Here is a 27,503-nt window from a genome sequence, read left to right as displayed (position 1 = left end):
AGCTGCGTGCAGTCTCAATGGGCACCTCCCCTGACCCAGCAGGGAATTCTGAAGCTGGGATGACCCTTCAGATTTGTCATTAGATGCAGCTGCCTGGGGGAGTGGGCATGACTCTTCAGCCGAGGCCCTGAGGGGTTGACAGCGGAGGGCAGTGAGCCAGTAGCTGGACACCAAGTCCATCCCTGAAGAAGAATCTGGTCTGTGCGTCACAGCCCACAACCTGATCCAGTTTATGTTTAAGGAGGCCCCTCTAGCTGCTGCGTGGAGAGAATTATTGGAGGGAAGAGTGGGTCCAGCCAGGCCAGCAGTGATGGTGGTTTGGCCATGAGTGATGGCTGTGGGAATACAGATAAGTGGATGATTCTTGGAGACATTGGGAGGTGGAACCAGAGCACTTGAAGATGGATTAGATGTGAGGCATGCAGGGAAGGGAAGAATCAAGGACGCTTCAGGTCTGTGGACTGAACAACCGAGGGAACAGTGATGCCATATGCTGAGATGTGGGATTCCTGAGGGAAGTGGCTGGGTGGGAGGTGAGAGAGCAGGGAGAGAGCGCCCCTCAACTTCCTTACAGGCGCAAGACCCTGGAAGTGTCCAGGACCAAGCCTCAACAGCGCCATCGTGTGGTGGTAATAAGCCATAACAGCAGTGGACTCCAGACCTCAGTTGCCTGCAAGGTGGGGAAAGAGGTCAGACCACAGGAAATACCCTCAGAAACCAGCGCCTCTTTCGGACTAAGTAAATCGCTGCAGATTTTGGACAACTCAGAGTGGGCGGGAGATGAGGAGCCTCAAAAGAAAGAGGTAGCTAGGCAACGGAGTTTGAGGAATTATGTGAGAAAGATAAAATGGTGTTACTGTACCTGTGCCATAAAGGAATCAATCAACATAATAATAATGTTGACAGCTACCATTCAGTGAGCAGATAGGAGGAGCCGCATGATCCCTTGTAATCTACACGCATCAATACAAGGAGGCTCAGAGAGGTGAAAAGATGTGTCCCAGGTTATACAATAGTAGATGGTGGTGGAGTTAGGATTAAAACCCAGGTCAGCCTACCAATGGATCTCAATTCTGTTAGATCCAACACGCCATTTTAACAGTAAATGTTTTACAATGCCCTCTTTACATCCCGACATCTGGATTGTGCCTGATGCATTACTGTGCACTCGGTCAATATTTGTTAAATGAATGAAAGAAAATTCATGGATAGTATCCTACCTAACGACATAATTTTTTAAATCAAGCAAAAAGAAAATGAAAGCAATTTGTGCTAAAGAAATCTGCATTTCCACATGTACATGCTCAGTCAGGATCACATCGGAAGACGTAACAAGGTGATTATTGTAAACTGGGATCACCCCAAATACTGATCTAGGCATGATCTTTTTCTTTTCTTTTTCTAAATTAATTAATTTTTAGCTGCGTTGGGTTTTCGTTGCTGCACGTGGGCTTTCTCTACTTGTGCTGAGCGGGGGCTATTCTTCCTTGCGGTGCGTGGGCTTCTTACTGCTGTGGCTTCTCTTGTTGCGGAGCACAGGCTCTAGGCGGCGCGGGCTTCAGTAGTTGTGGCACGTGGGCTTAGTTGCTCCGCGGCACGTGAGATCTTCCCAGACCAGGGCTTAAACCCGTGTCCCCTGCCTTGGCAGGCGGATTCTTAACCACTGCGCCACCAGGGAAGTCTGAAACATGATCTTCTGAAATGGTGAATGTAAGGCCAACTGGCCCGAGGCAGGGGAACACAATCAGATTCACAGGTTGCATCAGACCGAAACTCTCTGGACCACCCAGTTCCAGAAACTGACCTGGAGACATTCCGGACCACCCAGTTCCAGGAACTGACCTGGGGACTTTGCACCCGGCCCAGCCTTCCCCGCCTTTCGAGGGGCGGGACTAACGGTTCCCCAGGATACCCGAAAAGACCACCAAATAAGGAATACCCTGCGCCCTCCCACATTCACCACACCCCTTTCCCTTCTTCCCCTATAAAGTCTTGCCCAACCCTCGTCCGGGTGCGACTTCTCTGGCCCCTTTCTCTCGGGCCAGTGAACCTCGCCCGGGAGCGCTCCCTAATAAAGCTCACTTGAAGCTTTCCTCTGTTTCGTGGTGCCGTTTGTTAAGATCCGACCTTACAGTGAATGCCCTTTGTAAAGATTTGAACTCATACAAGGAAAATTCTTCCCTGGAGTAGACTTCCGTGGAAGTAGACTTCCTGGAAAATTTAGTGTATGCTATAACTGCACATAATATTACATGTTTACATATATAACAGAGTTAGGGTTCTTGGCGCAGATAATTATAAACAGGTTTTTCCTTTTACATAAATGACCAGTGGGACATTAGAAATCTGTGCAGGACACGGAACAATTCTGTAATGTGGGACTGTCCTGAACATTGAACGATGTCTAGCATCTCTGGCGCCTGTCTACTAAGGACCAGAAGAGCCCCTATCAATGTGAAAACAAAAATGCCCCTACATATTTCCAAGTTCAAATTTCCAGGGACAGTAGATCTCCCTTGAAACCTCTGGTGTATGTGAAAGCCTAGCCACCTAAGCTTTGCTTAACTGGCCTTCTCCTCTTTCCGAGCCCCCCTCTCCCGTCCCCCCCCCCCCCCACAAGGATCTGGGCTTTCACATTCTCACTTCTCATCCCACCCTTTAGGACTCTCTCTGCAAGTGTTTGTTTGTTTGTTGCTAGAAGACTAGAACTGAGGTAATGAATGAGGTACATTTCTATCTTATTTCTGCAAATAGGCTCAGAGAAGTAAAGTAACTTGCTCATAGCCACACAGCCAATTTGAAGTGGCTAAACCAGAATTAAAAGCTAGTCAGTCTGACTCTAAAGCCTGTGATTTTTCCCTCTTTTCTAATCCCTTCTCACTTTCTCCTACCTCTCAGTCTTGGGGAAACAAGTCTTAGGAAACTGAAGTATTTCACTTACTGGGTAAAATTTTTAGAAGTGTCCACCATTTCCAAGGGTCAGGAGGTGAGCTGGAGGGATCTGGAATAAATTCAGACCATACAGCTGTTAACTACCATTTTTATAAATCAGGTGAAATTCCCGGAAGGAAACCCTGCTGTTTGCCCTACCTTGTCCTAGAAAGGGAAGTTCCATTTGGCCAGGTCCAGGGTGTTGGGCCATCCCCTAGACATTTTCATTTCTGGGTAGCATTTGCTTCAGTGTAAATGCAGACCTTCTCAAACCCTAGTGGCAGAAGAGGGCGAAATCAACCCCTTATCCTGGAACCTAGGGATGAGCTGCAAGCAACTACCATTTCATTGAAAATTCAGGTCTTTAAAGAAGTGCTGCTGGAATTCCCTGGCAGTCCGATGGTCAGGATTCATTTGGTGCTTTCACTGCCACAGCCTGGGTTCAATCCCTGGTCAGGGAAATGAGATCCCTTAAGCCACTTGGCACGGCCAAAAAAAAAAAAAAAAAAAAAAACTGTAAATTTTGCACACCATCTCTAATATTTGGGGGACATTCCAATAGAAAATAAATTTAAAATAAACTTCATCTCAGTGTAGAAATTGACATATAAGGGCATACTTTTCAAACATAAATGTTTCTAAGATTCACCCACATATTCCAAGTTCCTTACCTAGACCTACTGAAGCAGAAGCCGGGACCATGCATTTTCAACTACTCCCCCATTCCTCACTCCACACCCCCTGGCCACTGGGTGACTGATCTTTTTTTTTTTTTTCTTCTTTTCTTTTTTTTGACCGCGCGGCTTACAGGATCTTAGTTTCCAGACCAAGGATCGAACCTGTGCGCCCTGCTGTGGAAGCACAGAGTCCTAACCACCGGAGGGCCAGGGAATTCTGGTGGCTGATCTATTTAGTTCATTGAGCTTACTTGGGAAAACAATGCTCTGTTTATCCTCTGGCTTTAAATGGCACCCCTCCTGTACCCCGGGGTTCTGCAGAAGCCAGTTTGAGAAGCAGAATCTCTATCTGTATTAGAACTGGATTCAAACCCTGCTTCCATCTTCACCCTTTCTACAACTTGGGCAAGTAACTGAATCTCTTGTTGCCTTAGTTTCCTTATCTGCATCATAGCTGTTTTGTGGGGTTGTTGTGGGGTTCAGTGGGCTAATACATATGCATGTACTGAGAATGCTGAGTGCCTAGCATGTAGTTAGTGCTCATTAAATGTTAGACATTATTTTTACTGTTGTTAGTATTTTTGTGTATCAGGCTCTCTTCTGGGGAACACGCATGCAGACAGACCTCTAAGGTGGGCCCCATGATCCCCACCTCCTGGTGTTCACATCTTTGTGTAATCCTCTCCCCTCCCCTTGAGTATGGGAGAGAACTGTGACTTGCTGCTAGCCAACAGAAAACAGCAGAAGTGTGAGACTTCCCTGGTGGTCCAGTGGTTAAGAATCTGCCTGCTAATGCAGGGGACACGGGTTCAATCCCTGGTCAGGGTACTAAGATCCCACATGCCATTGGGCAACTAAGCCTGTGCACCACTACTACTGAGCCCACATGGTCTGGTGCCTGAGCACTACAACTAGAGAGCCTGTGTGCCACAACTAGAGAGAAGCCCACACTCCACAACAAGAGATCCTGGGTGCCGCAACTAAGACCCGATGCAGCCAAAAATAAATAAATAGTTAAAAAAAAAAAAAAAGGAAAGGAAAAACAGTAGAGGTGATTGATACAAGTGATTACATGTGTGATTATATTAGCCAAGACTTTAATATCCTCGCTTTCCCTTACCTGCTTTGAGGAAGCAAGCAGCTGTGTTGGGAAGGTCCACATGGCAAGGAGCTGAGGGTGGCAGACAGCCATCAGCCAGCAAACAACTGAGGCCACAGTCTGAGGTCCCACAAGGAGCTGAGTGCTGCCAACAGCCCCGTGAGCTTGGAAGCAGATCCTTCCTCAGTCCAGCCTCCAATGAGACTGCAGCCCTAGCCATTCATTTTGTGATAATGTTCCACACAGTGATAGAAAACTGATACACCACCCCTCTCTTTGCAAACTATTGGTTCCTACAATTCTCCCCTCACTCTCCTGAATCATCAGTATCTCCCTTTCTATTCCATCAACTCATAAGCATACTCCAGTGTCTCCCATCTTAAAAACACGCTTTTTGGCTGTGCTCCAAGGCATGCAGGACGTTGGTTCCCCCACCAGGGATCGAACCCCGGGCTCCTGGCAGTGGAAGCATGGAGTCTCAACCACTGGACCACCAGGGAATTCCCAACTCACCACTCTTTTTTTTTTTGGTGGTACGCGGGCCTCTCACTGCTGCGGCCTCTCCTGTTGCGGAGCACAGGCTCCGGATGCGCAGGCTCAGCGGCCATGGCTCAGGGGCCCAGCCTCTCCGCGGCATGTGGGATCTTCCCGGACCGGGGCACGAACCCGTGTCCCCTGCATCGGCAGGCGGACTCTCAACCACTGCGCCACCAGGGAAGCCCCCAACTCACCACTCTTAATGAGGTCCCCCATGACCTACATGTTGCCCAATCCCAAGGTCACTTCTGTCTCCTCATCTTACTTGCCCTCTCTGTGGCATTTGACACAGCCAGCCACTTCCTCTTTCTTGAAATCCACTCTCTTCTACTTTCTTGACCTCATCCTCTCAGACTTCCTTCTCTCTCAATGTCCATTTCTTCCCAGTCTCCTCTGCTGCCTCCCTCTATTCAGCTCAGCGCCTTGATGTTGCCATGCCCCTGGCTTCACTTTCCTCATGTGTAATTGTACGGTTTCTCTCTTGAAGGTTGTTGTGAGAATTGCCTGAGATAACATATGTGTGACTTAAAAAAAATTCCTCCCTTTCGTTTGTGAATTACAAGTATGCGCTCTTCCCTCGCTCTGATGAGAAAATGAGGCACCCTTTCCCCCAGACACTTGTTAGGTGGCTCCGGTGCCCAAGGAACAGACTTTGGGGAAGATGACTGTTTCCCACGAAGGTGAAATAAATACGACAGCAATGTGGATCTCTGGAAACCCAGATCTAAGAAAAGTCTCACTGCCCCTGCTGGGCCTTAGAAATTGCTAGACCTTTCAGGAGGAGGCAGTTCACGGGGCTAAGAGTCTAGGAATACAGAGGCAATGGCACTGAGCTCAACCAGGGGCAGTGGGGGTGAAACCGTGCACCTCAGATTGGGATTCGAACCCACACAGCCAGGACTCACACCCGACCAAAAGCCTTGGTCTTCCAACTGAGGCCATACACCTGCTTTCAGGACTTAATGAAGCTCAGGTTCTTGATGTCTCACTGCAGAAAGAATTCAGTGAGAGACAAAGTGATAGGTAAAAAGTGGATTTATTTAGAGAGAAACACACTCCACAGAGTGTAGGCCATCTCAGAAGGCAAGAGTGGCCCCAGGGTATGGGGTTGTCAGTTTTCATAAGGGTGGGTAATTTCTTAGGCTAATGAGTGGGAGGAGTATTCCAGCTATTTCGGGAAGGGGCGGTGATTTCCAGGAATTGGGCCATCGCCCACTTTTTGATCCCTGTGGTTGGGCTTGGAACTGTCATGGCACCTGTAGGTATGTCATTTAGCTTGCTGACGTGTTACAGTGAGGTATACTGAGGCTCAAGGTCTAGTGGAAGGCGACTTGTCCGCCATCTTGGACCCATTTGGTTCTAATCAGTTTATGTCATGTCCTCGGGCTGTGTCATTCTTTCAGAGGTTGTGCCCTGCCCCCTTCCCTCCTGTTTCAGGGGTGGGTCAGGGACGCCTTCCTGAGGAATCATCCTCTAAACCGAGAGCTGAAAGGTGTCTGAGAGTTTGGCCAAGGGAAGAGCAATGTGAAGCTTCCAGGGTGCGCAAGAGCTCGAACTTCTGCAAATAGAGTGAGACTGGAGTGTCAAGTGCACAGCACAAGGTGACAGCCAAGGTGCTTCTGGACCTGAAGGGGGCCTTAGGAGCCAGATTAAGGACCTGGGACTGTCTCCTGCAAGAGAGACAAAGGGAGCCCCGAAGAGCTGCAACTGGGGAGGGCACAAGCAGGGGGAGATCAGCCACTGCTGGGCTCCCTCAGGCCCTTCCCTCTCAGACATCAGCTGGGAGCTTGGAGCTGACTCTGGTCTGGCTCCAGCACTAAGTTTTGAGTAGCTGAAAGTCCCTTCGCCTCGATAGCCCTCTGCTACCAAAAGAAGTCAGGTGTGGACCGGATGATCTTTAGGACCTGCTCTCCCCACTCTCCATGCCCAAACTAACCCTCTACCCACTTCTGGGTCTTCCCCAACTCCCTTAAAACTCTCTTCCCTGTTTCCTGTCCCACAGCTGGTAACATCTTGGAGGAAAATTCCTTTTACTCATCTCTCTCCACTAGACTGGGAGCTCCGAATAGGCAGCACTATGCCTAGTGTATCTGTTCATGCTTCTTCTTGCTAGGCCTTGAACACAGTGGTGAATACTTGGTGGAACAAAAGAACGGTCCCAACCCTGTGCGCTGTTTGCATGTTTGTGTTTGATCCCCATGACTGCCTGAGGCAGTACCAGTGCAGGGAATTTTAGCTGCCATTTTGCTGATGAGAAGAGGGGCTTCAAAGAGCTGGTGGAGCTGTGAACTCAAGCTCTGAAGCCAACTCTCTGGGTTCAAGTCCAGCTCTTTCACTTAGCAGCTGTTTGGCAAGCCACTTAATCTCCCTAAACCTGTATTTTCTCAATTATAAGTCGGGGATAATAACATCTACTTCACAAGATTGCTACAAAGATTAAAGGGAGATGGCATATAACATGTATAATAAGCATGCAATAAATGCTAGTTATTTTTATTCTCAGGCCGGCATCCTTTCTCCTCCCCAAACGTTACCAAGTCCAAGCTCGCCCTGCTCGCCGCACGACAGGCCAATAAATCGGGAGACGAGGTGTTGAGGCAAGGAATACGACTTTATTCACAAAGCCGTCAGACTGAGAAGATGGTGGACTAGGGTCCCCCAAAAAACATCTTATCGGGGTCTGGATGCCAGTTTCTTTTATAGAACAGAGACGGGGAGGAGGTGAGGAAGTAAAGTAAAAATACCATTTATCTTGCAAAATAGGAGGGGATGTGTTAATCTCTTCTTTTGTGCAGCCACTCACAGATGGACAAGGTCAGAATGTCTCTCTGTGAGCTGAACAAAGGCACTTTAGTTTAACAGGCAGAGGGGCAGGGTTCCCTGTGGCAGGATGCTCACAGCTACAGACAGTGATTATAATAACAAAAGCAACGAAAAGCAAAGGTTAAAGTAAAAGAAACAGATCCAACAGGGAGTCAGAACTGGCTCTTCCTGCTACACAAACAGCAGCTCCAAGACGTAAGAAGATTACTTCAAGGCTGCGTCTGGGGCCACCCCTCCTCAGACCCGGCTGGTGCAAGGATGCGTTATCAGCGCGGGACTAGCGCCAGGATGCCTGCACAGCCAGCGCGACCCATGAGCCTCACGTGAATAAGCGAGCGCGCAGGCGTCCCCAACCGGCGCCCATTGGCCGGCACCCCGCCGCCCTGGAGCGGAGGGAGGGACGGAGGGAGGGACGGAGGGAGGGACGGAGGGAGGGACCCCCAGGGCTCCCCCAACCCACCCGACCCCCCCGACCGCGGGCTGCTCAGCCCGGTCGGTTGGGTCGCGCGTCTGTCAGAGCGTGAGGACGGGACGCCGGCTTCGCCCTCGCCATGGCGCCCTGGCTGCAGCTGCTGTTGCTTTTGGGGCTGCTGCCGGGCGCCGCTCCGGCCCCCAACGAGCCCCGAGCGGCCGGCGCACAGGCCTGGGAGCTGGAGTCCCCGGAGCTGCTGGAGCCCGCCCGCTTCGCCCTAGAGATGTACAACCGCGGCCGGGCTGCCAGGACGCGGGCTACGCTGAGGGTCGTGCGCGGTCGCGTCCGCCGGGTGAGGACGCGCTGGGGGCGGCGGCGGCGGCGGTGGGTGGAGGCCCGGTGCGGGGTGAGCGGGACTCTCGTCCGAGGGCTGGGAGCTTTGGGGTAGACTTGGGGCGGGGGCGTTGTACGCCTGACTTGGGATGGGGGCGTTGGACCTCTACGGATTGGGAAGGGGAACGGCACGGTGGGGCTGTGAGCTCCACGAAGGCCGGACTGGGGAGGGAGTGGCTGTGCCCGCCACACGGCGCCCCCCTCCACCCCCCATCCAGGCGGGCCGGGGGTCGCTGTACTCCCTGAAGGCGACCCTGGTGGAGCCGCCCTGCAACGACCCCACGGTGTGCCAGCTCCGTGTGTCCAAGAAAACCCTGGTGAGTGATGGGGTTCCTGCGATACCCTGCCCCCAGACTGAGTCTGGCAGTAGTTGGGATGATCGGTCAAGTCCAGAGGGAGGGATCTGAGGCCGCAGCTACCCCACCGTGAGTCGCTCCCCAGGCCTGGAAGGCCAGAGACCAAGAAGCTGTAAAAGGGGAGGGTGTCTGGGTGCTTACTCCCGTACTGTGCCTCGCTCTCCTCTATGGGGATGGTTGCCTTGGAGGTGGTCCTCACTGGGGGACCCTCCGGCTCCATCTTGCCAAGGCCTTGCTCCTGTCCCAGCCCCCCAACGGGCTTCCTCCTCTTCCTCCAGCTTTGCAGCTTTGAAGTCCTGGATGAGCTGGGGAAACACATGCTGCTGAGGCAGGACTGTGGCCCAGTGGATACGAAGATTACAGGTGCTGGGATAGCCCAGGGATGCTGGGATAGCTCAGGTCAGACTTCCCTCAGGGGTCAGTCCTGATTCTTCTCTGTTCCAACCCTCTCCTCCAGATGACAAAAATGAGACTTTCAGTTCATTCCTTCCACTGTTGAACAAGGATCCCCTGCCCCAGGTGAGGAGCCTGTTTGTCTGGGGAACTGGCTGCTGCCTTATATTCCCTCTCTTCCCCTCAACCTGGCCTGGGGCTCCCGGGTCATTCTGAGAAGGAAGCCTTGTAAAGACCCCTCTGCCTTTCCAGGACTTTTCTGTGAAGATGGTTTCAATCTTCAAGGACTTTGTCACCACCTATAACCGGACATATGAAACGACGGAGGGTGAGGACCTAGCCTTGGCTGTACCTGTCCCGATCAGATCAGGACCTTCCCCCCAACTTGGCACCTTGGTGTGGGAGAAGGGAAGGGCACAAGGGGCAGTGCATCCTTTCAAGGGCCCCTAAATCCCCAACTTCTTGCTCAGCCTCCCAGGACTTGGCAGCCATCTCAGGTACCTGGCCCCTTCTCCCATCTGATTTTCCTAGTCAGAAACCATAGGTCTCCATCATCCTGGGTAGAGTGGGATGGGGCAAAGGCCAGATTCTCTCTGCTGGAGGACCCCTGGCATGGTGGCCTTTTCCCACAACCTCCTGTCTCAGGATGTCCTCTGGAGCCCATTTCGGTTCTGCCTTCATACCTGGGAAGTCATCACCCCGGTTTGGCCCCATTGTCACTTGCAGGTCTGGCCCCCTACCCTCACCCACCCCAGGGTTCTGCCCTTCTTGAAATAAGCTTCAGGCCTGATCCAGAGCTTACCATTCCCCAGGGAAACCTCTGCCTCTTATCCCCAAGCACCTCTCCTTTTATGATCTGCCTGGGGCCCAAGCCTCCCTTCTACTCGCTCCTCAGAAGCCAGGTGGCGCATGTCCGTCTTTGCCAATAACATGGTGCGAGCGCAGAAGATCCAGGCCCTGGACCGTGGCACAGCTCGGTATGGGGTCACCAAGTTCAGTGACCTTACAGGTAGGGTCAGAGCCGTCATGGTACCTGGAAGAGACAGGGCCTGCTCCCAAGGCCCCTGGTCAGGACTGGCTTAGAATACTCTTTTCCCATCCCCTGCCCACAGAGGAGGAGTTCCGCACCATCTACCTGAATCCCCTCCTAAAAGAGGAGCCTGGCAAGAGGATGCGCCTAGCCCAGTCCATCCCTGACCTTCCTCCACCTGAGTGGGACTGGAGGAGTAAGGGGGCTGTCACCAAAGTCAAGGACCAGGTTGGACCCCCAAGAAGTGAGGTGGGACATGAGGACTGCACTGGCGTTTGGAAGGGACCCAGCCCTGACTCTCCCTGTCTCTTGCAGGGCATGTGCGGCTCCTGCTGGGCCTTCTCAGTCACAGGCAACGTGGAGGGCCAGTGGTTCCTAAAACGGGGGTCCCTGCTCTCCCTCTCTGAGCAGGGTGAGCGTCCCACTCTGCCCACCCTGTCCCCGGCCCAGCCCCTCCGGAGGGCTCCTCGGGACCAGGCTTCTGTCTCCTAGAGCTCTTGGACTGTGACAAGGTGGACAAGGCCTGCCTGGGTGGCTTGCCCTCCAACGCCTACTCAGCCATAAGGACTCTGGGTATGCATTCATGGGCTTCAGGAGGGGCAGCAGGAGCCCCAGCTCCCTCCACAGGAAGTCACTTTGGGAGGGGAGAGACATGAGCATGGCAGTCACCTGAACTGGGTTCGAGTCTTATTGCTGACCCTTACCGGCTGACGACCTTGGGCAGGTCAGCTCTTTCAGAGCCTCAGTTGTCTCACCTGGGAAATGGGGCTCCTCATGCCCACTTTGTAGGATCGTCTTAAGTGTCAAGTGAGGAAATACATGTAAAGTTCCTGGTGCACAGCAGGGGGTCTCAGTATTGCTTGGCGGTCTGTATTTCTATAATGCTGCTAAACCAGGGAGCAGCACACCTCACCCCTGAGAGGAGGCATTGTCCTAAATTGGTAATTCAGTTGAGCAGTGGGTCGCAGTGGCAGGAAAATGAGGGCTGAGGGATTGAGGTGGCTGTACCAAGATTGGTGAGGGAGTCTGGCAGGGGTCTGGGCCAGATTGGGAGCAAACTGTCAGGGCCGGACAAGCAAGCCAAGGTCAGGAGTCCCAGGAATGCTGGGATGAGTGAGGAGTCAGAAGCTGGGAGCTGGATTCCATCTCTGCCGCATTTCTCACTGGTGGCTCCCCCATCTCTCTGGGCCTCAGTTGTGTCACCTCTAGAATGAGGCCTCTCTCAGAGAGGATGGCCTATAGCTGGGGGTGGATAGAGAACATGAGGCCTTGTGTAGGAGGGGCTTAGCACAGCCCCTGGCTGGGAGCAGATGAGTATTATGAACTGGGGCCCACGTTTTCTCTAACCCCCGATCTGCCCCCCGCCATTCCCTAGGAGGGCTGGAGACAGAGGACGACTACAGCTACCACGGCCACTTGCAGGCCTGCAGCTTCTCTGCAGACAAGGCCAAGGCCTACATCAATGACTCAGTGGAGCTGAGCCACAATGAGCAAAGTGAGTGAGGGAGGGGTGAGGGGGTGAGGACAGGCCAGGTGGGGCTGGGGCCTGGGTGCCCCTGACACTGCCCCTCCTTTGTCTTAGAGCTGGCGGCCTGGCTGGCCAAGAAGGGCCCCATCTCCGTTGCCATCAATGCCTTTGGCATGCAGGTAGGACCCCAGCCTCACTGCTGCTCCGGTTCTTGCTGACTCTTCCCCCACTTCTCAGAGCTGGCCCCCTACTCGTCTTCTCCCCCTCAGTTCTACCGCCATGGGATCTCCCACCCACTGCGGCCCCTCTGCAGCCCCTGGCTCATCGACCACGCTGTGCTGCTCGTGGGCTACGGCAACCGTGAGTTCCGCTGACCCTGCTCTGCCCATCCATCCACCCCCGGTCACAGGCAGAGGCTGGACCACAGCATCTCAGGACCTCTGGAGGGGGCATCAGGGGAACACCAAGGAACCTTGTCCTAAACTCTGCCTCGGGCTATGGGCCAGGCAGGATCATCCATCCTCTCTATGAATGGGAAAGCCAAGGCGCTGGGAGGTTGAGGTGTTATGAATGGATACCCTGCTAGAGGCGGGTGGGGGGTGTCCTCCCCAAACCCCAGAGCCGTACCAGGTCTCCAGGAGCGTGGTAGGTGGGCCTGTCTTGCTTTCTGCTCTTTTCCTAGTACCTGTCACACAGTAGGCCCACAGCGGATGTTTGAAGAGTGCAAAGTGCTTGGGGCCCTGACTCCCTGCTCTCTGCACTGCTCCTCAGGCTCTGCCACTCCCTTCTGGGCCATCAAGAACAGCTGGGGCACTGACTGGGGCGAGGAGGTGAGTCTCGCCCGCTTGGCCCCAGCCCTCCAGCCCCCATCCTGCCCCGGTGCCCTCACCAACGCCCCCTGTCTCCCAGGGTTACTACTACTTGCACCGTGGCTCCGGGGCCTGTGGTGTGAACATCATGGCCAGCTCAGCAGTGGTGGACTGAGGCGCACCGGCTCAGGGCCTGGTGCTGACCAGAGCAGCCCCTTCCCCTGCCTGACCTGCATGACCAGGCCCCTCCCCAGGAGGCACAGCTGGCTGAGGGACGGGCACCAGGTACCTCAGGGTGAGCAGAGGCCACTGGGCTAGGGGCACAGCCCCTACTCCCACCCCGAAGTTCCCCAACTGCACCTTTGTTGAATTGTGGTAGCTAGGAGGATCTTGGGGTGAAGGATGATGTCTTGGCAGCCAAAGCTGGGGCAAGAACCCTGGGCTCGGGTAAGGAGCAGGGGGAAGAAAATATTCTGGCCTTAAAGCCAGCTTTGTCCTCTGTAGGCTCAGGCTTCCTGCCCCGGCTTTCCTCTGATGCTATAAATTTTCTGGTCCCCCCTGGATCTGGGGACAGTGTTGCCTTCCATGTCTAGAGAAACTGTTGTAACCAACCTTTTCTAACACAATAAAGAGGTGTCCTAGAGCCCAGTGTGGTGTGAATGTTGGACCCTGAGGGCAAGGAGGGGTGGTGGGGACCCCTGGAGGAGGGTCACGGTCGGGCAACTGGTCCTGCCCAGAAGCCTGAGGGCCCAGCTTCTGCTTCAGGAAGCAAAAGGAGATGGAGAGGGGCCCACTATGGCTTTTTATTGAGAAACACCTGGCCGGTCATTCTCTAGGGCCCTTGCTCCGAGGGGTGGATGGGATCAGCCAGAGGAAGCACCCTCTCTCCGGACTTGCGTAGAGAACCTCAGGGGTCGAGGTCAGAGGTCACTCTCCCCGTAGAGGGCACTGGAGAAGGCCACATAGTCCAGGGCTCCAGCTGGAGCCCCGGCCCCCTTGTAGGGCGCCATGCGGCGGATGCAGTACTCGGCCTGCTCAGCTGGGAGTTCCTGCCGCAGCTCCTCAGGTGTGATGTAGTTCTGGGGAAGAAGAGGGATTGAGGGCCCACAGGTCCTGTTCCCTGCCCCCGCCCGCCAGCTCCCTGCACCACCAGGGACTCACCTTGTCTCCCGCCAGGATCTTGAACGAGGCCACAACCTGCTCAGCCGTGTCGGTCTCGGCTGTCTCTCGGGTCATGAAGTCGATGAAGGCCTGGAAGGTCACGACCCCAGCTGCGTTGGGGTCCACCATGGTCATGATTCGAGCAAACTCCACTTCCCCCTGCAGGGTTAGAGGCCGGGCACCGTGCCCGGGGGTGCTTAAGCCAGGAGGGCTCCCAGTGTCCCCCTGGCCTGACAGCTCCAGTGACAAGGTGCCCCCTTTCTCCGTAGACCATCTGCTGCAGCCTTAGCTCTAGGTCTGGGAAATCCTTTCTGCTAGGCTGTGCTCTGCTTCCTGCCCGCGGCAGTGCTTCCTGCTGCCCGTCGGTCCTGACCTTTTCCTGGGCCTCTGTAGTGCTGTTTCTGTGATGTAGAAACGTTGCAAGCTCAGGCTTTGGAGTCACACAGAACAAGGTACAAATCTAGTGTCTTTGGGCAAGTTAATTTACCTCTCTGAGCCTTTGGTAGCCCCTGTGTGAAATGGGGTAATTCTCCCCAGCCCCAGCGGGTGGGTGAGGAGGAAATGAGGTCGTGTGTGAGGTGGGAGGGACACAGGCACAGGTGGGACGGCTGGGACGCGGCTGGGGGACACTCACCAGGTCATAGCCCATGGAGATGAGGCAGGCCCGGAAGTCGTCGGGCTCCATCATGCCATTCCGCTTCTGTAGTGAGGGAGCAGATGTCAGGCTCAGTCCCCAACACCCGCCCCGCCGCTGCCCCTAAGTCCACCACCGCACAGGGCTAAGCCCCTGCTGACCCGGTCAAAGTGGTTGAAGGATGCCCGGAACTCGTTGAGCTGCTCCTGGCTCAGGCCCTTGGCATCTCGGGTCAGTATCTGGTTCTCCACCTCGTTGATGGTGCGGGCAATGGAGGTGAGCAGCTGCTCCCAGCCCACACGGATGTGCTGGGAAAGCAGAAAACAGGCTGGGTCAGTGGGTGGCCAGTGCCTGGCCACTAGGTCTGGCTCCACCCCCAATTCACTGTATTGACCCTGGGCAAGTCCTCCCCCTTGCTGGGCGTCTGTCCCCTTCTGGAGGTTCCACAGAGTGACGTCCAGTGGCCCTTCCTGCCTTAAAGTTTGATGATTTATTATGTATTATGTATTGATCAACCAGCCATGGCCAATCCAGGCCTGGGTTTAGACTGCTCTGTGACTGGCCAGGTCACTTTCACTCGCTGGGTCTCAGTATCCCCACAAGTACTTTGGGGGACCTGGCCACGCTGAACTGGGGAACCCCTGGGGCAGATGTGCTGTGTCCAGCTGTGGCCACCCCAGGCTTCCCCAGCCAGTGCCGCCTCTCCTCTGTCCTGAGCGGGTGTGATCCCACCTCCATGCTGTAGACGGTGTGCTTATTGTCGAACACCAGGTTCTCCTGCAGCAGCTGGTGGTCACCCTCCAGCTGGTCGATGTTGCTCTTGTAGTTGATGATGTTCTGCTCCTGCTGCCGCAGCCCCGCCATCTGCTCCTCCAGAGAGCCGGCCATTCCCGCTGCCAGGCGCCCCACTTCCTGCAGGGAGAGCCGGGCAGAATGAGGGCTCCCAGCTCCCAGTGGCCCAGCCTTGGCCCTACTCTCCCGGGCTGGCTCCATGATCCCAGCCTTACCTCCACCTTCCCCTGGATCCAGGGCCCGACAGCATTGGCCTGGGCTGCAAACTGCCGCCGGAGCCTCTCGTTCACCTGTTGCCTTGTCAGCTCCTCCTGCAGCGTCTGGTCACGGCTGGGTACCAGCTTTCGGACCTGGGAGGGAGGCTGGTTGTGCTGGGGCAGCTCTGGGAGTGGGAGATGGGCTCCAGCCCCTCACACTGCTCCCGCCGCTCTGAGCCAAGGCCTCAGGGCTCTGTGGGGGCCAAGCTCTGAGCACTCAGCCTCTCTAGGCTCGTTTCCTCATCTGCAAAATGGGGCCCATGACATCATTCTTAATGAACTTAGATTGTTTTATAAAGGATGTCCACACACCAGATCTAAGTCTGCTTCAATCAGGCCTGCCAGGGGCTTCCCTGGTGGCGTAGTGGTTAAGAATCCGCCTGCCGATGCAAGGGACACGGGTTCGAGCCCTGGTCCGGGAAGATCACACATGCCGCGGAGCAACTAAGCCCATGTGCACCACAGCTACTGAGGCTGCGCGCCACAACTACTGAAGCCCGCGTGCCTAGAGCCCATGCTCCGCAACAAGAGAAGCCGCCTCAATGAGAAGCCTGTGCACCACAACGAAGAGTAGCCCCCGCTCGCTGCAACTAGAGAAAGCCCGCGTGCAGCAACGAAGACCCAACACAGCCAAAAAAAAAAGAAAGAAAAAATCACACCTCACAGGAAAATGCTGCTGTTACGGCCATTTTACAGATCAGGGTGGTTAGAATGCATCTGAGTCGGGGGAGGCAGGGAAAGGCCACAGGCGGCACTGACCGTGTCCCACTTGGTGTTGATGTCCTGCGGGCTGAGGGCGATGTAGGGGTTGGCGGAGCTGGGCCGCAGCCCATATGTTTGGCAGATCTTCTGGATCTCACCCTGAATGCCCAGGATGGCTCCCCTCTCTCGGTCGGCCTCGGGCAATGTCGCCTTGAACTGCTCGTGTGCTGTCACCAGGCTCTGGGGAGGGCAGGCAGGAAGCATCAACCAGCGCCCCCACTTACTGCAGCAACAAAGGGCAGCAGCGTGCTCCGGGCCATCCAGTGGGGCCAGGGCAGCACTGGCAGGAGAACCCAGGCCTTCCGTCTCCCAGCACTCGGGAACTGGTGTTTTTCTCTGGCACCCCATTTCCCAGAAGCCCAAAGGGGTGGCTGACAGAAACAGGCCGCTTCCCTGTCATCCCCTCCAACTGCCCCACACCTGGAACCCCTGTGCCCACCTGGGTCTCCTCCACCGAGTGCACCAGCCACACGTCCTGCAGGTCCTCCACAGCACCATCCAGCCAGTTGTTGAAGGGCGCTACCCGCCTGGCAAACTCCAGCTGCAGCTGGTCGATGGTCTCTAGGAGCTTCTCCATCCGCTAGGGACCACAGGGATGGCCAGTCAGCAGCCTGCCCAGCAGGCCCTCTCACCTCCTCCAGTGTCCAGCCTCCACCTCCCTGGCCCCCAGCCTCACCTCTAGCGCATCCCGCCTCTTCTGGGTCAATGTGCCCAGGTTGTCCCACTGGTCGCAGATGGCCTGGCAGCGGCTGTTCACTGAGGCTGCCTCGTGGTAGTCTAGCTCACTGGGGGCGGGAAGGGGGGCAACTTTGGGGCCAGACTCCAGCCCAGATTTCTTCCTGACTGCCCTCCAGGGGCTGGAACCTGGGCATAGTGGTGGTGAAGGCATAAGGGAGCCAGGGGAGGTGGGGGCGAAGCGGGGCTTTCCTAGCGCAGGGGCTTCCCAGCGCATTCCCGGGAGAAGGGAGTCCTCAGCTCCAGTCCCTGGAGGAGCTTGGGTGGAGGGGCAGGGCCTGGAGTTTCGGGGGCCGGTTTCCAAGAGGTGGCACAAGGCCCAGGCTGCTGGTGAGGATTGGGCCTGCCTGAAGCTGAAGGGAGCCGCCAGGTTTGGGGGCAGGTCGAGCGCCAGTGTGGGAAGAACGTGGGTAGCAGAGCGCGCTCCGGAGATGGGGAGAGGGTTACAGGAGGAGGGCAGAGTAAGTGGTGACGGGGAAGGACATGGGTGCCAAGGCAGGGTTACCAAACCAGGGAAAGCAAAAGGTCTGGAGGGCTGTGGGAGCGGGGAGACGGGGTGGGGCCAGGTAGGGGCGTGGTCACCCCCGGCTGCCCCGCAGCAATCCGCGCCTACTTGAGCTCCTGGGCCAGCGCAGCGACGTGCTCCACGCGGTCCTGGTGCGCCGCCAGGTCGCTCTCAAAGGCCTCGTGGCGCCGCAGCAGCGCCCGCACCTCCTGCAGCGAAGCCGACTCATAGTCCCGCTGGCTCAGCATCTCCTCCTTCCCTGCTCGGAGAGAGGCCCGGCTCAGGTCACCAAGCAGCAGCTGCGACAGGAGCAGGGGGTCCAAGCCGGGCTGTGTGACCATGGAGGGTCCTCATCTGTGAAATGTAGGTGATCACACCTGCCCAGCCTACCCTCGGGGTTTGCTCTGAGACACTAGTATGATAAAGTTAAGTGAAGCTCCTGTTCCAGGGCATGGCCTGTGAGTGATGTCAGGGTCCCTTGACCCTGCACGATTTGGGGTGGCCCTTGGTACACTTTTGGTATTATTCGATCGCAAAGTGCTTTCCAATGACTCTGTGAACCCAGTGAGCCCTTGATCCATTTTCCTTTGCTTACCCAGTGACCGGCACTTGGTAGACCCTCTATGAATATTTGTTAGATGAATGAATAATGAATGTAAAAGTGCTTTGAGAATGACAGTTACCATAATTATGCAGATAAGACCACAGTCACAGTAATTGCAGCAGCAACCATTTATTGAGTGCCTCTGCATTTTGCAGAGAAGGTAACTGAGGTTTAGAAGTTCAAAGACCTGTCAGGATCACATAAATGGCCATATATTTAAGGAATTATTCTGTCAAACCACTGCTATCCAATATGTCCATAATCCATTATTAGCGTTCATTATTTTTTTCAGCAGGACTCATTCAGTTATAGGATTAAAATCCTTGATAGAATACAGAGCGAATGTTTGCACCCAGTGATATATTTGATTCATGCAATATTTTGGCATCAGTATACTTTGGGTATAATGTAAGTGATGTTAGTGGGGGGACTCACCTTTGGACACTTGCCACATACACAAATAAAGTGCTAAATGACAAATTAATCAGAGCAGACCTACAGAAGACCAGAGCCAGGAGAAAGTTAGGGGCCTGAGTTTACAGATAAAGAAACTGTGGCCCCAAAAGGGGCAGTGACTTGACTGCACAGCAAGTCAGGGTGGGACTAGAAAACAGATCTCCAGCTTCCTTGCAGAACACCAGGACAGAATCAGGCCCCAGAGGTACCTACCCCGGGTCCAGGCTTCGTGCAGGGAGGCCTTCTGCTGGAACTTCTCTGCCAGGTGCTGCAGCCGCTCCAGGCGCCGGATCTCCGAGAGCAGCCAGTCCTCATAGCCCTTCTCCGCTTGCTCCAGCCCCCGCCATGCGTTGGCTATGTCCTATGGGGCAGGCAGAGGTGCCCGCCATCACAGTTCACCCGTTATACAGACGGGGACAGAGAGTCCAAGGTCACCCGGAGGATGTGGGCAGGGCCGGGGTCACCACCTCCCCTGGCCTGGCTCACCGAGACCAGCTTGCCCTCAGATGGCATGAAGGCGGGCCGGTGGCTCAGCCGCAGCTTGGTTTGCAATGTGTTGAAGTTGATCTCCAGCTGGCACTTCTCCTGCACGCGGGGCGGCTTGTGCAGGCGCCGGTAGTCCCGGAAGTCCTCCAGCTTGCGCTGCATGGTGTTCTTGCTGGGCTCGCCCGTGCGGTTCTCCAGCCACGGCACGGTGCGGCGGATCCATTCCAGCAGCTGCGGGGCCAGGCAGGGGCAGAGCAGAGAGCGCTGAGTGGGCCTGCTCACCTCGCCCACCCCGCTCCACCCACACCCAAGCTGTGGCCTGAAGGCCGGGCCTCAAGCAGAGTGGGGGTCCCCGCTCGTCAGGGCAGGAGCAGGACGGTTAACTTCTGAGTCCAGGGACCAGTGTAGGTCGGCAAAGCACAAAGGGCCAGGAGACTGCCTAAAGATGAATGAATGGAGAAATGAACGAGTAACTGGATGGATGATGAGTGGATGACAGGAGCCTGGGTGGGCGGAAGGGGGCCGGGGGTGGGTAGAGATGGCAGGAGGAGGCTGGGAGAGGCCACGGCTACCCTGAGGAGAGGTAGGCTCTGCAGGTCCAGTCCAGGGCTCAGCTGGGTTGGGAGAGCACAGGTAGGGGAGAGGGGGAGGTCCTCTCAGCCCCAGCCTCACCTCACTGGCCAGCTTCTCGTACTCCTCCATCAGCTTCTCGTTCTCCTGGTTCACGGCCAGCACCTTGCAGATCCTGTTGGCAGCTGTCTCTGCCTGTGGTGGGAGTGGGCGGAAGGGCTGGCGTTAGAGCAAGCTGCCACAGACACCCCCGACCCAGCCTCCCTCTGTAAACCCTTCAAACCTGGGCCCATGCAACAGAGGAGAGGATGAGGGGGCACATCTTGTAGGGTAAGGATGGGCTCCCAGGCCAGAGGCCTCTGCGCCGGAGCTCCCCCAAGGATCGAGTATGTGCGGCTGGGACAGTGGCACTCCCACCCACATGGGGCCTGGCACCTCCTAACGTGGAGATGCCGCCCAGCTTGGGCCCCTGGGCCCACACGCCCAGCCCAGGCAGCAGCGGCTGAGCCCCTACCTGCTCCGCCCCCGCGAAGGCGTGGTAGAAGCAGGAAACGTAGGTCATGACGGCCTTCTCATCGGGCTTTGGGGTGTTCACGATGTCTGCGGGATGGCAGCGAGGTGTCGACTGGCCGAAGCCGGGGTGGGGAGTGGGCTCCTGTCCCCACCCAGGCAGAGAGTTCCCTCGGGACGGTAGGGTGCACAGACATCTAGTCATGGCCACCAGCTGCCTGGTGCTCCAAACCCAGCTCTTCCCTGGAGTCCTCTCGGATCACCCCAGGGCCTAGCAACCTCCCCCGCTATGGGGTGAGGAGAGCATGAGGGTGTGGGTGAGTGAGCAGACACTGTAGCCCTGATGAGGCGCCAGTCCGCACTGCCTGGTGTCTCTAACCATCCCATACCTTGGTCTGTCTGCCTGTCTGTCTTTCTCCTAAGTTCACATCCAGGGTACCAGGCACAGTAGGTGCAAAGAAAATGTTTGCTGGTTCAACTGACTAACGCCTTTACGGGCCCAGGGACAAGAGGCAGGACCCACCGGAGAGCAGCTCCCAGGATGGGTGACCATCATGCCGCCAGGTGACCCAGGTTACTGGGATATGGGGTAGAAGATGGAGCCATTACTTAAGGCAGAGGCGGCAGAGCCTGGTTCCACTGGGTGGAGAGGGATGGGGACCGGCCACGGGCTCCTGGAGAAGGGGGCCTGTTGGCAGGGAGGATTCTGCCCAGGGAGCAGGGTGAGGGGCAGAGCATTGCAGGAGGAGGGAGGAGCAGGGACAAAGGTGTGGAGGTAGGACCATGCCGACTGGTGCGTAAGGGGAGTCCTCGCCCAGGCGAGGCTTACTCTCACCTTCTGCATCCAACATCTTGGGGATGTCCAGGTACTTCTCTGCCACCTCGAAGGCAGTGTTCAGGTTGCCGATGGGGTCATCCTAGATGGTGTGTGGGGTGGGGGGGGAGAGGTGAAAGGTCAGCTGAGGGCAGAGACTGGGGAGTCGGGGCTGCGGGTGGCGGAGGCCTACCTTGCGCAGTTTGGCGTAGTCAATGAGGTCGGGGCGGTGCCGGTGGATGAGAGCACAGAGGGCCAGGCCATCCTTCCAGCTGCACAGACAGAAGGGGGGTGTGGGCGTCAGGCCTGGGTTCAAGCTGCAGCCCTGTCCTACCCTCGTCCCAGGAGCACCCCTATCAGAACGGCCTCATCTGTAAAATGGAGTAAAGTCCAAACTCCTTGGCTTGGCATTTAAGGCCCTTGATTGCCAACCTGGGACCGTTTCCTCCAAGCTCATCACGGTTCCTTCACATCCTTGTGCTTAAGCTACACCAATTTCTAGATGTTTTTGGTCTCCAGGTCTTTGCTCACAAGGTTCCCTCTGGCTGGAACACCCTTCCCGCGATGTCTCCTGTGCTCCCTCCTCCAGGAATTTCCCCTTGCCCTCCTGGATTCGATTCAACATTGACTGAGTCCTCCTATTATCAGACACTGTTGCAGGAAGTTGGCTGTGACCCCTCCTGCCCTGTGGCTTATGCCAGGGCCCAGAGCCCGGCTGAGGCCCCACACGCTGATGGGCAGACGGACCTGGTGTGGAAGTTCTGCACATTGACGTTGCGGTATGGCGCTGTCTTCCGCTGACACCACAGGAGCAAGCCCTCCTTGGCCGAGGTTTCTGGGCGGGGACGGGGGTGAGTGTTGGTTGGGGAGGGCTTTGGGCCAGCCCTCTCACCCTACCTGCCTCCTTGCCTCTCACCTTCCACGGAGATGTCCTGGATGGCGAAGCGAAGGATGATGGTCCAGATCATGCCCAGGGTCATCTTCAGGTTCCCGTCGACAATCTCTGCAGGGTGGGGGGGTGGAGACACACTCCACCTGGCACTTGAGGCCTTGGCTGCCCTCCCCCTGCTCCGCCCTCTGGCCCTTGTCCCCATCCCAGGGCCGGCACCTAGTAGGTAGGTGCTCAATCATTTTCCTTCAAAATGATTCATTGAACACCTACTGGGCGCCAGGTCCTGCGCTGGCACTTTGGGTACTTTCGCTCCGGACAGTCCCTCCTGCGAGGCACGGACGGTTATCCCCATTGTTGAGATGAGGGACCGCACCCCCGGCCCCTGCCCAGGCCTCCTCCTGCCACCGCCTCACCTTCGGCACCGATGGACACCAGCTTCACCCCCTTACTGGCAATGAAGTCCAGGGCCTTGTTGACATTGGCGATCTTGTGGAAGCGCATCTTGCCTTTGTCTGGCCTGGGCAGCCTCTCTCCTGGGTGTGAGGGGAGAGGTCAAGGGTCAAAGGTCATGAGAGGAAGCTGAAGACATGGTCCTCAAACCTCCCCCTCCCTCAGCAATCCCCCTCCAGCACTCTGATGCCACTACTCCTCCAGCTCTCTGGGTTTTCCCCTGTGTCCTGGGGTCCCTGTGCACTGATTTGCACCCCTCACCTGAAATGACCTCCAGGAGCAACATGAGTTTGAGGCCATTGCGGAAATCCTCCTCGATGTTCTCGATCTGGGTGCCAGCCTTGCGCAGGTGCGAGTTGCACCAGGCAGTGAAGGTCTGGGGGCAGAGGACAGTGCTCAGACCCTAGTGCTGAGGACAGCGCCCTGGCTCCTCTGTCAGGGCAGATCTCAGAGCCCAAGGCCCTGGATTCAAGTACCGGCTCAGCCACTGACTTGCTGTGCATCTGGGGCCAGCCCCTTTCCCTCTCTGAGATTTAATTCTCCTGGAAAAGGAGAAATGGGGTCTGGGGCCCATTCAGGTCCCAGTTTGGACTTGGGGTGCCTCACTGCCGGCACAACAAGCACTGAAGGGGGAATTAGAAACCTGTAAAGCAGACACTCCAAAGTGTGGGGCTCTCTGAGGCACAAGAGTCAGTGCAGGTGATACTGCCTCAAATCTGAAAAATTCTGTGTTGAAGCACAGATGGCTCTGAGGGACTGTGCACCCGTGTTTTTATTATCTCAGGCTCACCGATCCCTTAAGGCTGCTGTGAACTGGCCTTCAAGCAGACCCTGAGGCTGCAAGAGCTTTCTGCAGGCTGTAGAGGATCAGCTGGACACTCAGGCCCAGCCTGACCTAGTTCCTGGAGGAGACTGCCCTCCCTCGCCGGCCAGAGCGTGCTTCCGCCTCAGCCTCTGTCTGAGATGGGAGGGGTGGTATATGGCTGCGTGTCTTTGGGGGATGGCAGTGACCTAGTGCACAAGTTTCTACCAACCTACCAAGCCTCGAGGCCCTGGATTCTGCCATCAGCAGTCCTTGGTGGAATCCATACTTGGGCTCCAATCCCAGCTGAGCTACTCATTCTCTGTGACCTGGGATGTGCCCCTTGACCTCTCTTGGGCTCAGTCTCTCCATTTGCACAATTAAGGGTTCAGACTCAGTGATGTCTCAGGTCCTTCTTCCCCTGACCTTGCAGGATTCTGGAATTGAGAGCATCCCGCCGCCACCGCAAAGCAGATACTCCAGGGAGGTGGCCCTGGAAATCATTTGGAATTCTTTCCCTCCGCTGTGTAAGTGGGTGCTGGGTCGAGATGGGGCAGGAGGAAAGGCAGGACTGGGTGAGGCCTCCGTGGTGGAGGAAGGGGCATTTTTCATTTGACAAACATGACTTTTAATGAGATTTGCTCCTTGCCCTAAAGGAACTCACAGTCAGTCAAAGAGTCCTGTTGGTCTGAGAAGTGCTGGGAGAGACTAGTATTGGGGAGACTAGGGGAGGAGTTCTTCATATCAAGTGGGGGACCTCTTGGGGAAGGTTAATAATTTATCAGAACTGCGATGGAAGAGCGGGAGTTACTCAGGCAGGGAAGGGCAGGCAAAGGCATTCCAGGCAGGGGCAGCCACACGGGCAAGTGCTTGGCGATGAGAAACAGTTACTAGGTTTGCGGAGCTACAGCTATCTGGGCACTGCTCTGGGGGTGTTGGGGTATACGTGGTGAGAGGCAGGCCGGAGGGGCGGCAGAGGCCAGGTCATGCACGATCTTGAGTGCTAAGCCAGGGAGTCTGAACTTGATCCTGAGGGCAACAAGGGAAGCTTTCAGGCACAGGACAGGGAGGGGCAGCACTGTGTTTTAGAAAGCTCATTCTGGTTGCAGAGGGGAGACAAATGGCTTCACAGAGCAGAAGGGAGAAGTGAGGAGGTGCCGACTGAGACCAGGGTGAGGGAGGAAAGGTGTCAGTGAGTGGGACAGGGCAGGATCAAGTGGATGAGATGAAAACATTTGTTAGAATGTAACAAATATATATAAATATATATATATATTTATATAAATATATATAAATATATATATATAAATAAATATAAATATATATATAACAAATATATATAATATATATATTATAAGAATATAAGCTCCCTGAGGCGGTGTCTTTAATTTTGTCCCCTGCTGAATTTGCTGGCACCTAAAACAGTGGCTGGCACATACTAGGACCTCCCTAAGAAACAATGAATGAATTTTGCAATGAGGTTGAATGAAGAGGACTCGGTTATCAGGTGGGGGAGGCAGGAGGGCTTCAAGACATGGAGGAGAAGTAGGCATGGGGGCGGGACTAAAGCTGAGCACAGAGATGTTCATTACATTGTAATAAACAATGTTAGATGAGAAACAACCGGAATGTCCAGCTCCAGGGGGTGCTGATGAATTTACAGAGCGTCTACTCTGTGCAATCGTTGAATGAGTCAGTGAGGTGGGTGGCTGTAAGTTGGGTTGGAAGGATGCTCCTGATATTTCAAGTGATGAAAGCAAGTTACAGACTAGCCTGTATCTTATGAGGGGCATGTGGACCTGGATCTGGGAGAGGCCTGGGTGGGTGGGTGGGGGGGATAGGAGTTGTTGCAGAGCAGATGGCAGCTGGAGCCAGGGGCAGGGATGACATCACTGGGAGATTGCTGGACCCAAGGACCACAGCCCTGCTTGGAGACAGGTGCAGGAGGAGCCTGGGGGGAGGCGTGTCACCCCGGGCACCCTAGCCGAGTCAGCTGAGCCTCCCAGCCCCTGGGGTCATCTCCTATCAACTAACCCAGCGGAAATGCTCTGATTCTAAATTCTGGGATTCGCAGATCCTGAAAATTCCACCAAACACCCCTGTTCCCCTGCCCTTTCCTGGACTCATACACTGTTGGCAAGTGCTGAGCAGGGTCTAATGACCTCGTGGTACACTCCTACCGCTGTCCTGCCACACTCCCCAAAGTTTCCTCACTCCAGCCTGGATCATTTTCTCTTTTGGGTCCCCAGGTGTCCTGCCCCCTCCACTTGGGAAAGTCTGCGAGTGAAAATAGATCGGGGAGGGGAGGCCCGAGTGCCTTACAAGGCTGGGCCTGGGCAGCAGCTGCCCATGTGCCCCTCTCAGCTCTCCAAGGTGCTGCCTCAGCACGAAGTGTCTATCTGGCCAGAGAGTCAGGTTACCTACCTGAAAGGGAACCCAGGGCTCCCCTCCTCCCCGACCTTGTGGCCTTTTCAGCAGATTCAGGGCCCCTGGGGTAAGGAGGGGTATCTTGGGAAAGAATGGGGGTGGGGCAAGCAACGGGCAAAACCCCTCAGGTCGCGGGGCGCCCTGTTTTCTGACAGCATATGATTTGGCTCCTATCTCAGCCCCAGTTTCCTCATTTAACAGTTGGGATAGAGTGACCACGGACACCACGCTGGAGAGAACATAGAGAGGGTGGGGAAGGGGTCTGCGACGGTTACCCCTTCCCCACACTCCCAAGTCCTCTAGCTGCCTGGCTGCAAGTCCGCAGGTGGGGTCTGGGAATATTTCACTAGAGAGTGGGGTTGTGGAGACAAAGATCATTCTTCCCAACCCCACCCACACCCTGAACTTGGATCTCCCGGGCTTTGCCCAAACCATATTCCTTAGCAGAAGTGGAGCAGTGGGCCCAGGGGAATGAACCCTGTGGGGTGGGGACCCCTGAAACTCTTCTTGTCCTCCTAAACCCCTCGTGAGGGTCTCCAGCCCTCTCTTCGGGCCCTGGGGGACAGCAGAGGACTGATGGTCAGAGCCTGGGCGAGGAAGTGGCACTGAGGGTTAAGACAGGCTCTGCCCCTGATCTGCTGAGATGCCAAGGACAAACCGTCTGGCTTCTTAGGCCTCAGTTTTGCCATCAGGAAATGGGCTAGCACTCACTTTCCGCTGCTGCTTCTCCCAGGCCGGGTCCAGCAGCAGGTCGCGGTCCCAGTCCTCCTCCTGTTCCATGTACTCGCCGCCCCTGCCGCCGCCGCCCGCGAAGGGCCCCTCCCCGGTCCCCAGACCCTCGGGCTGCATAACCATCATCATCTCGCTCGGGCTCCTGGCTCCGCTCCGTTCGGCGCGCTCCAGAACACGGGGGCCGCGTTAAGTAGCACCCGGCCCAGCCCCGGATCGGATTCCTGCTAAATATGGGAGAGAAGGGAGGGGCCGGATGGGGGCGAGGCCACTCGGGTCGGGACCAGGCAGCAGGTTGTCCTGAGGCTAGGAGACTGCAGAATTTGGGGGCACTGGGATGTACCCCGTGACGGAGATCCGGGGTTCGCGTTCCGGCTCCGCAGCTTGGGCGCTGTGTGACTCTTGCGAAAGCCACGGGGCCTCTCTGTTTCCTCACATGTACAACGAAGATGACGATAATAGTGGCTGCAGACTGCTCTAGAAGCTACCTTTTGGGCCTCATGACCCTTTTCCTGCGTCGCGCTGGTGGGAAACAGGGAGCACTATTCCCATTTCACAGTCAGAAACACCGAGGCGCCGAGCTGTTTTGAACGTTTTCTGGGGTGATGAAGGGAGACACTAGAGCATGGGGAGGGGCTCCAAGCCAGCTGGATGGGCCGAAACAGGGCTATTAATATCGGGGCGACTAGAGGGAGAGGGGGAATGTGCTGAGCCGCGAAACACCAACAGCACCCAAACTGCAACTCAATCCTCCCGGAGTGCGGGCCAGCGGGACCAGCGTGAGGAGCTTCTGCGGGAGGGGCGGGGCCTGCGCGGGTGGGCTGTAACCGCGCTGCCCTACCGGCTCTAGCGCCAACGAGATTCCAAGCATCTCTTTGGCTCGTTCGGCCGTTCAATCACATCTCCGTATCTGCGGGCCCTCCCCGTGAACCTCAACGCTCGCTCACTCCCTTCAGAGCTCCTATTGGTCGTAGCAGACATCCGTTTGC

General features: G+C 55.9%; 2 protein-coding genes across 3 annotated transcripts; one reads left to right on the top strand and one right to left on the bottom strand.

Annotated features, from left to right (window-relative positions):
- Positions 1 to 8,533: 8,533 nt before the first annotated feature.
- CTSF (cathepsin F) lies at positions 8,534 to 13,565 on the top strand. The gene is made up of 14 exons (XM_082844161.1): positions 8,534 to 8,831; positions 9,091 to 9,189; positions 9,507 to 9,591; positions 9,686 to 9,747; positions 9,874 to 9,949; positions 10,517 to 10,630; positions 10,734 to 10,879; positions 10,967 to 11,063; positions 11,144 to 11,224; positions 12,027 to 12,146; positions 12,234 to 12,298; positions 12,389 to 12,479; positions 12,891 to 12,949; positions 13,029 to 13,565. The coding sequence occupies exons 1-14, from the start codon at positions 8,619 to 8,621 to the stop codon at positions 13,101 to 13,103; spliced, it is 1,383 nt and encodes a 460-aa protein (XP_082700287.1). The 5' UTR covers positions 8,534 to 8,618; the 3' UTR covers positions 13,104 to 13,565.
- Positions 13,566 to 13,848: 283 nt separating this feature from the next.
- Positions 13,849 to 26,646, bottom strand: ACTN3 (actinin alpha 3; the record flags this gene model as incomplete). Of its 2 annotated transcripts, XM_082843887.1 has the most annotated exons (21): positions 13,849 to 14,007; positions 14,090 to 14,248; positions 14,724 to 14,789; positions 14,885 to 15,031; positions 15,456 to 15,635; positions 15,731 to 15,865; positions 16,532 to 16,714; positions 16,974 to 17,114; positions 17,211 to 17,319; positions 17,883 to 18,033; positions 19,048 to 19,195; positions 19,321 to 19,551; positions 19,993 to 20,085; positions 20,405 to 20,490; positions 21,236 to 21,317; positions 21,408 to 21,486; positions 21,962 to 22,049; positions 22,131 to 22,217; positions 22,520 to 22,639; positions 22,818 to 22,932; positions 26,497 to 26,646. In XM_082843887.1, 21 exons carry the CDS (start codon positions 26,644 to 26,646, stop codon positions 13,849 to 13,851), a joined length of 2,709 nt encoding a protein of 902 aa, XP_082700013.1. The 2 variants fall into 2 exon arrangements, with proteins under 2 accessions (XP_082700013.1, XP_082700014.1); XM_082843888.1 differs by lacking the exon at positions 14,724 to 14,789 and having other exon boundaries at positions 26,497 to 26,589.
- Positions 26,647 to 27,503: the final 857 nt, after the last annotated feature.

Source organism: Leucopleurus acutus (genome assembly GCF_964270905.1).
Source record: "Leucopleurus acutus genome assembly, chromosome: 8".
In the NCBI taxonomy this organism is placed as follows: Eukaryota; Metazoa; Chordata; class Mammalia; order Artiodactyla; family Delphinidae; genus Leucopleurus; species Leucopleurus acutus.
Note: the sequence above shows the minus strand (reverse complement) of the source record. Positions and strands in the feature narration are given on the sequence as shown.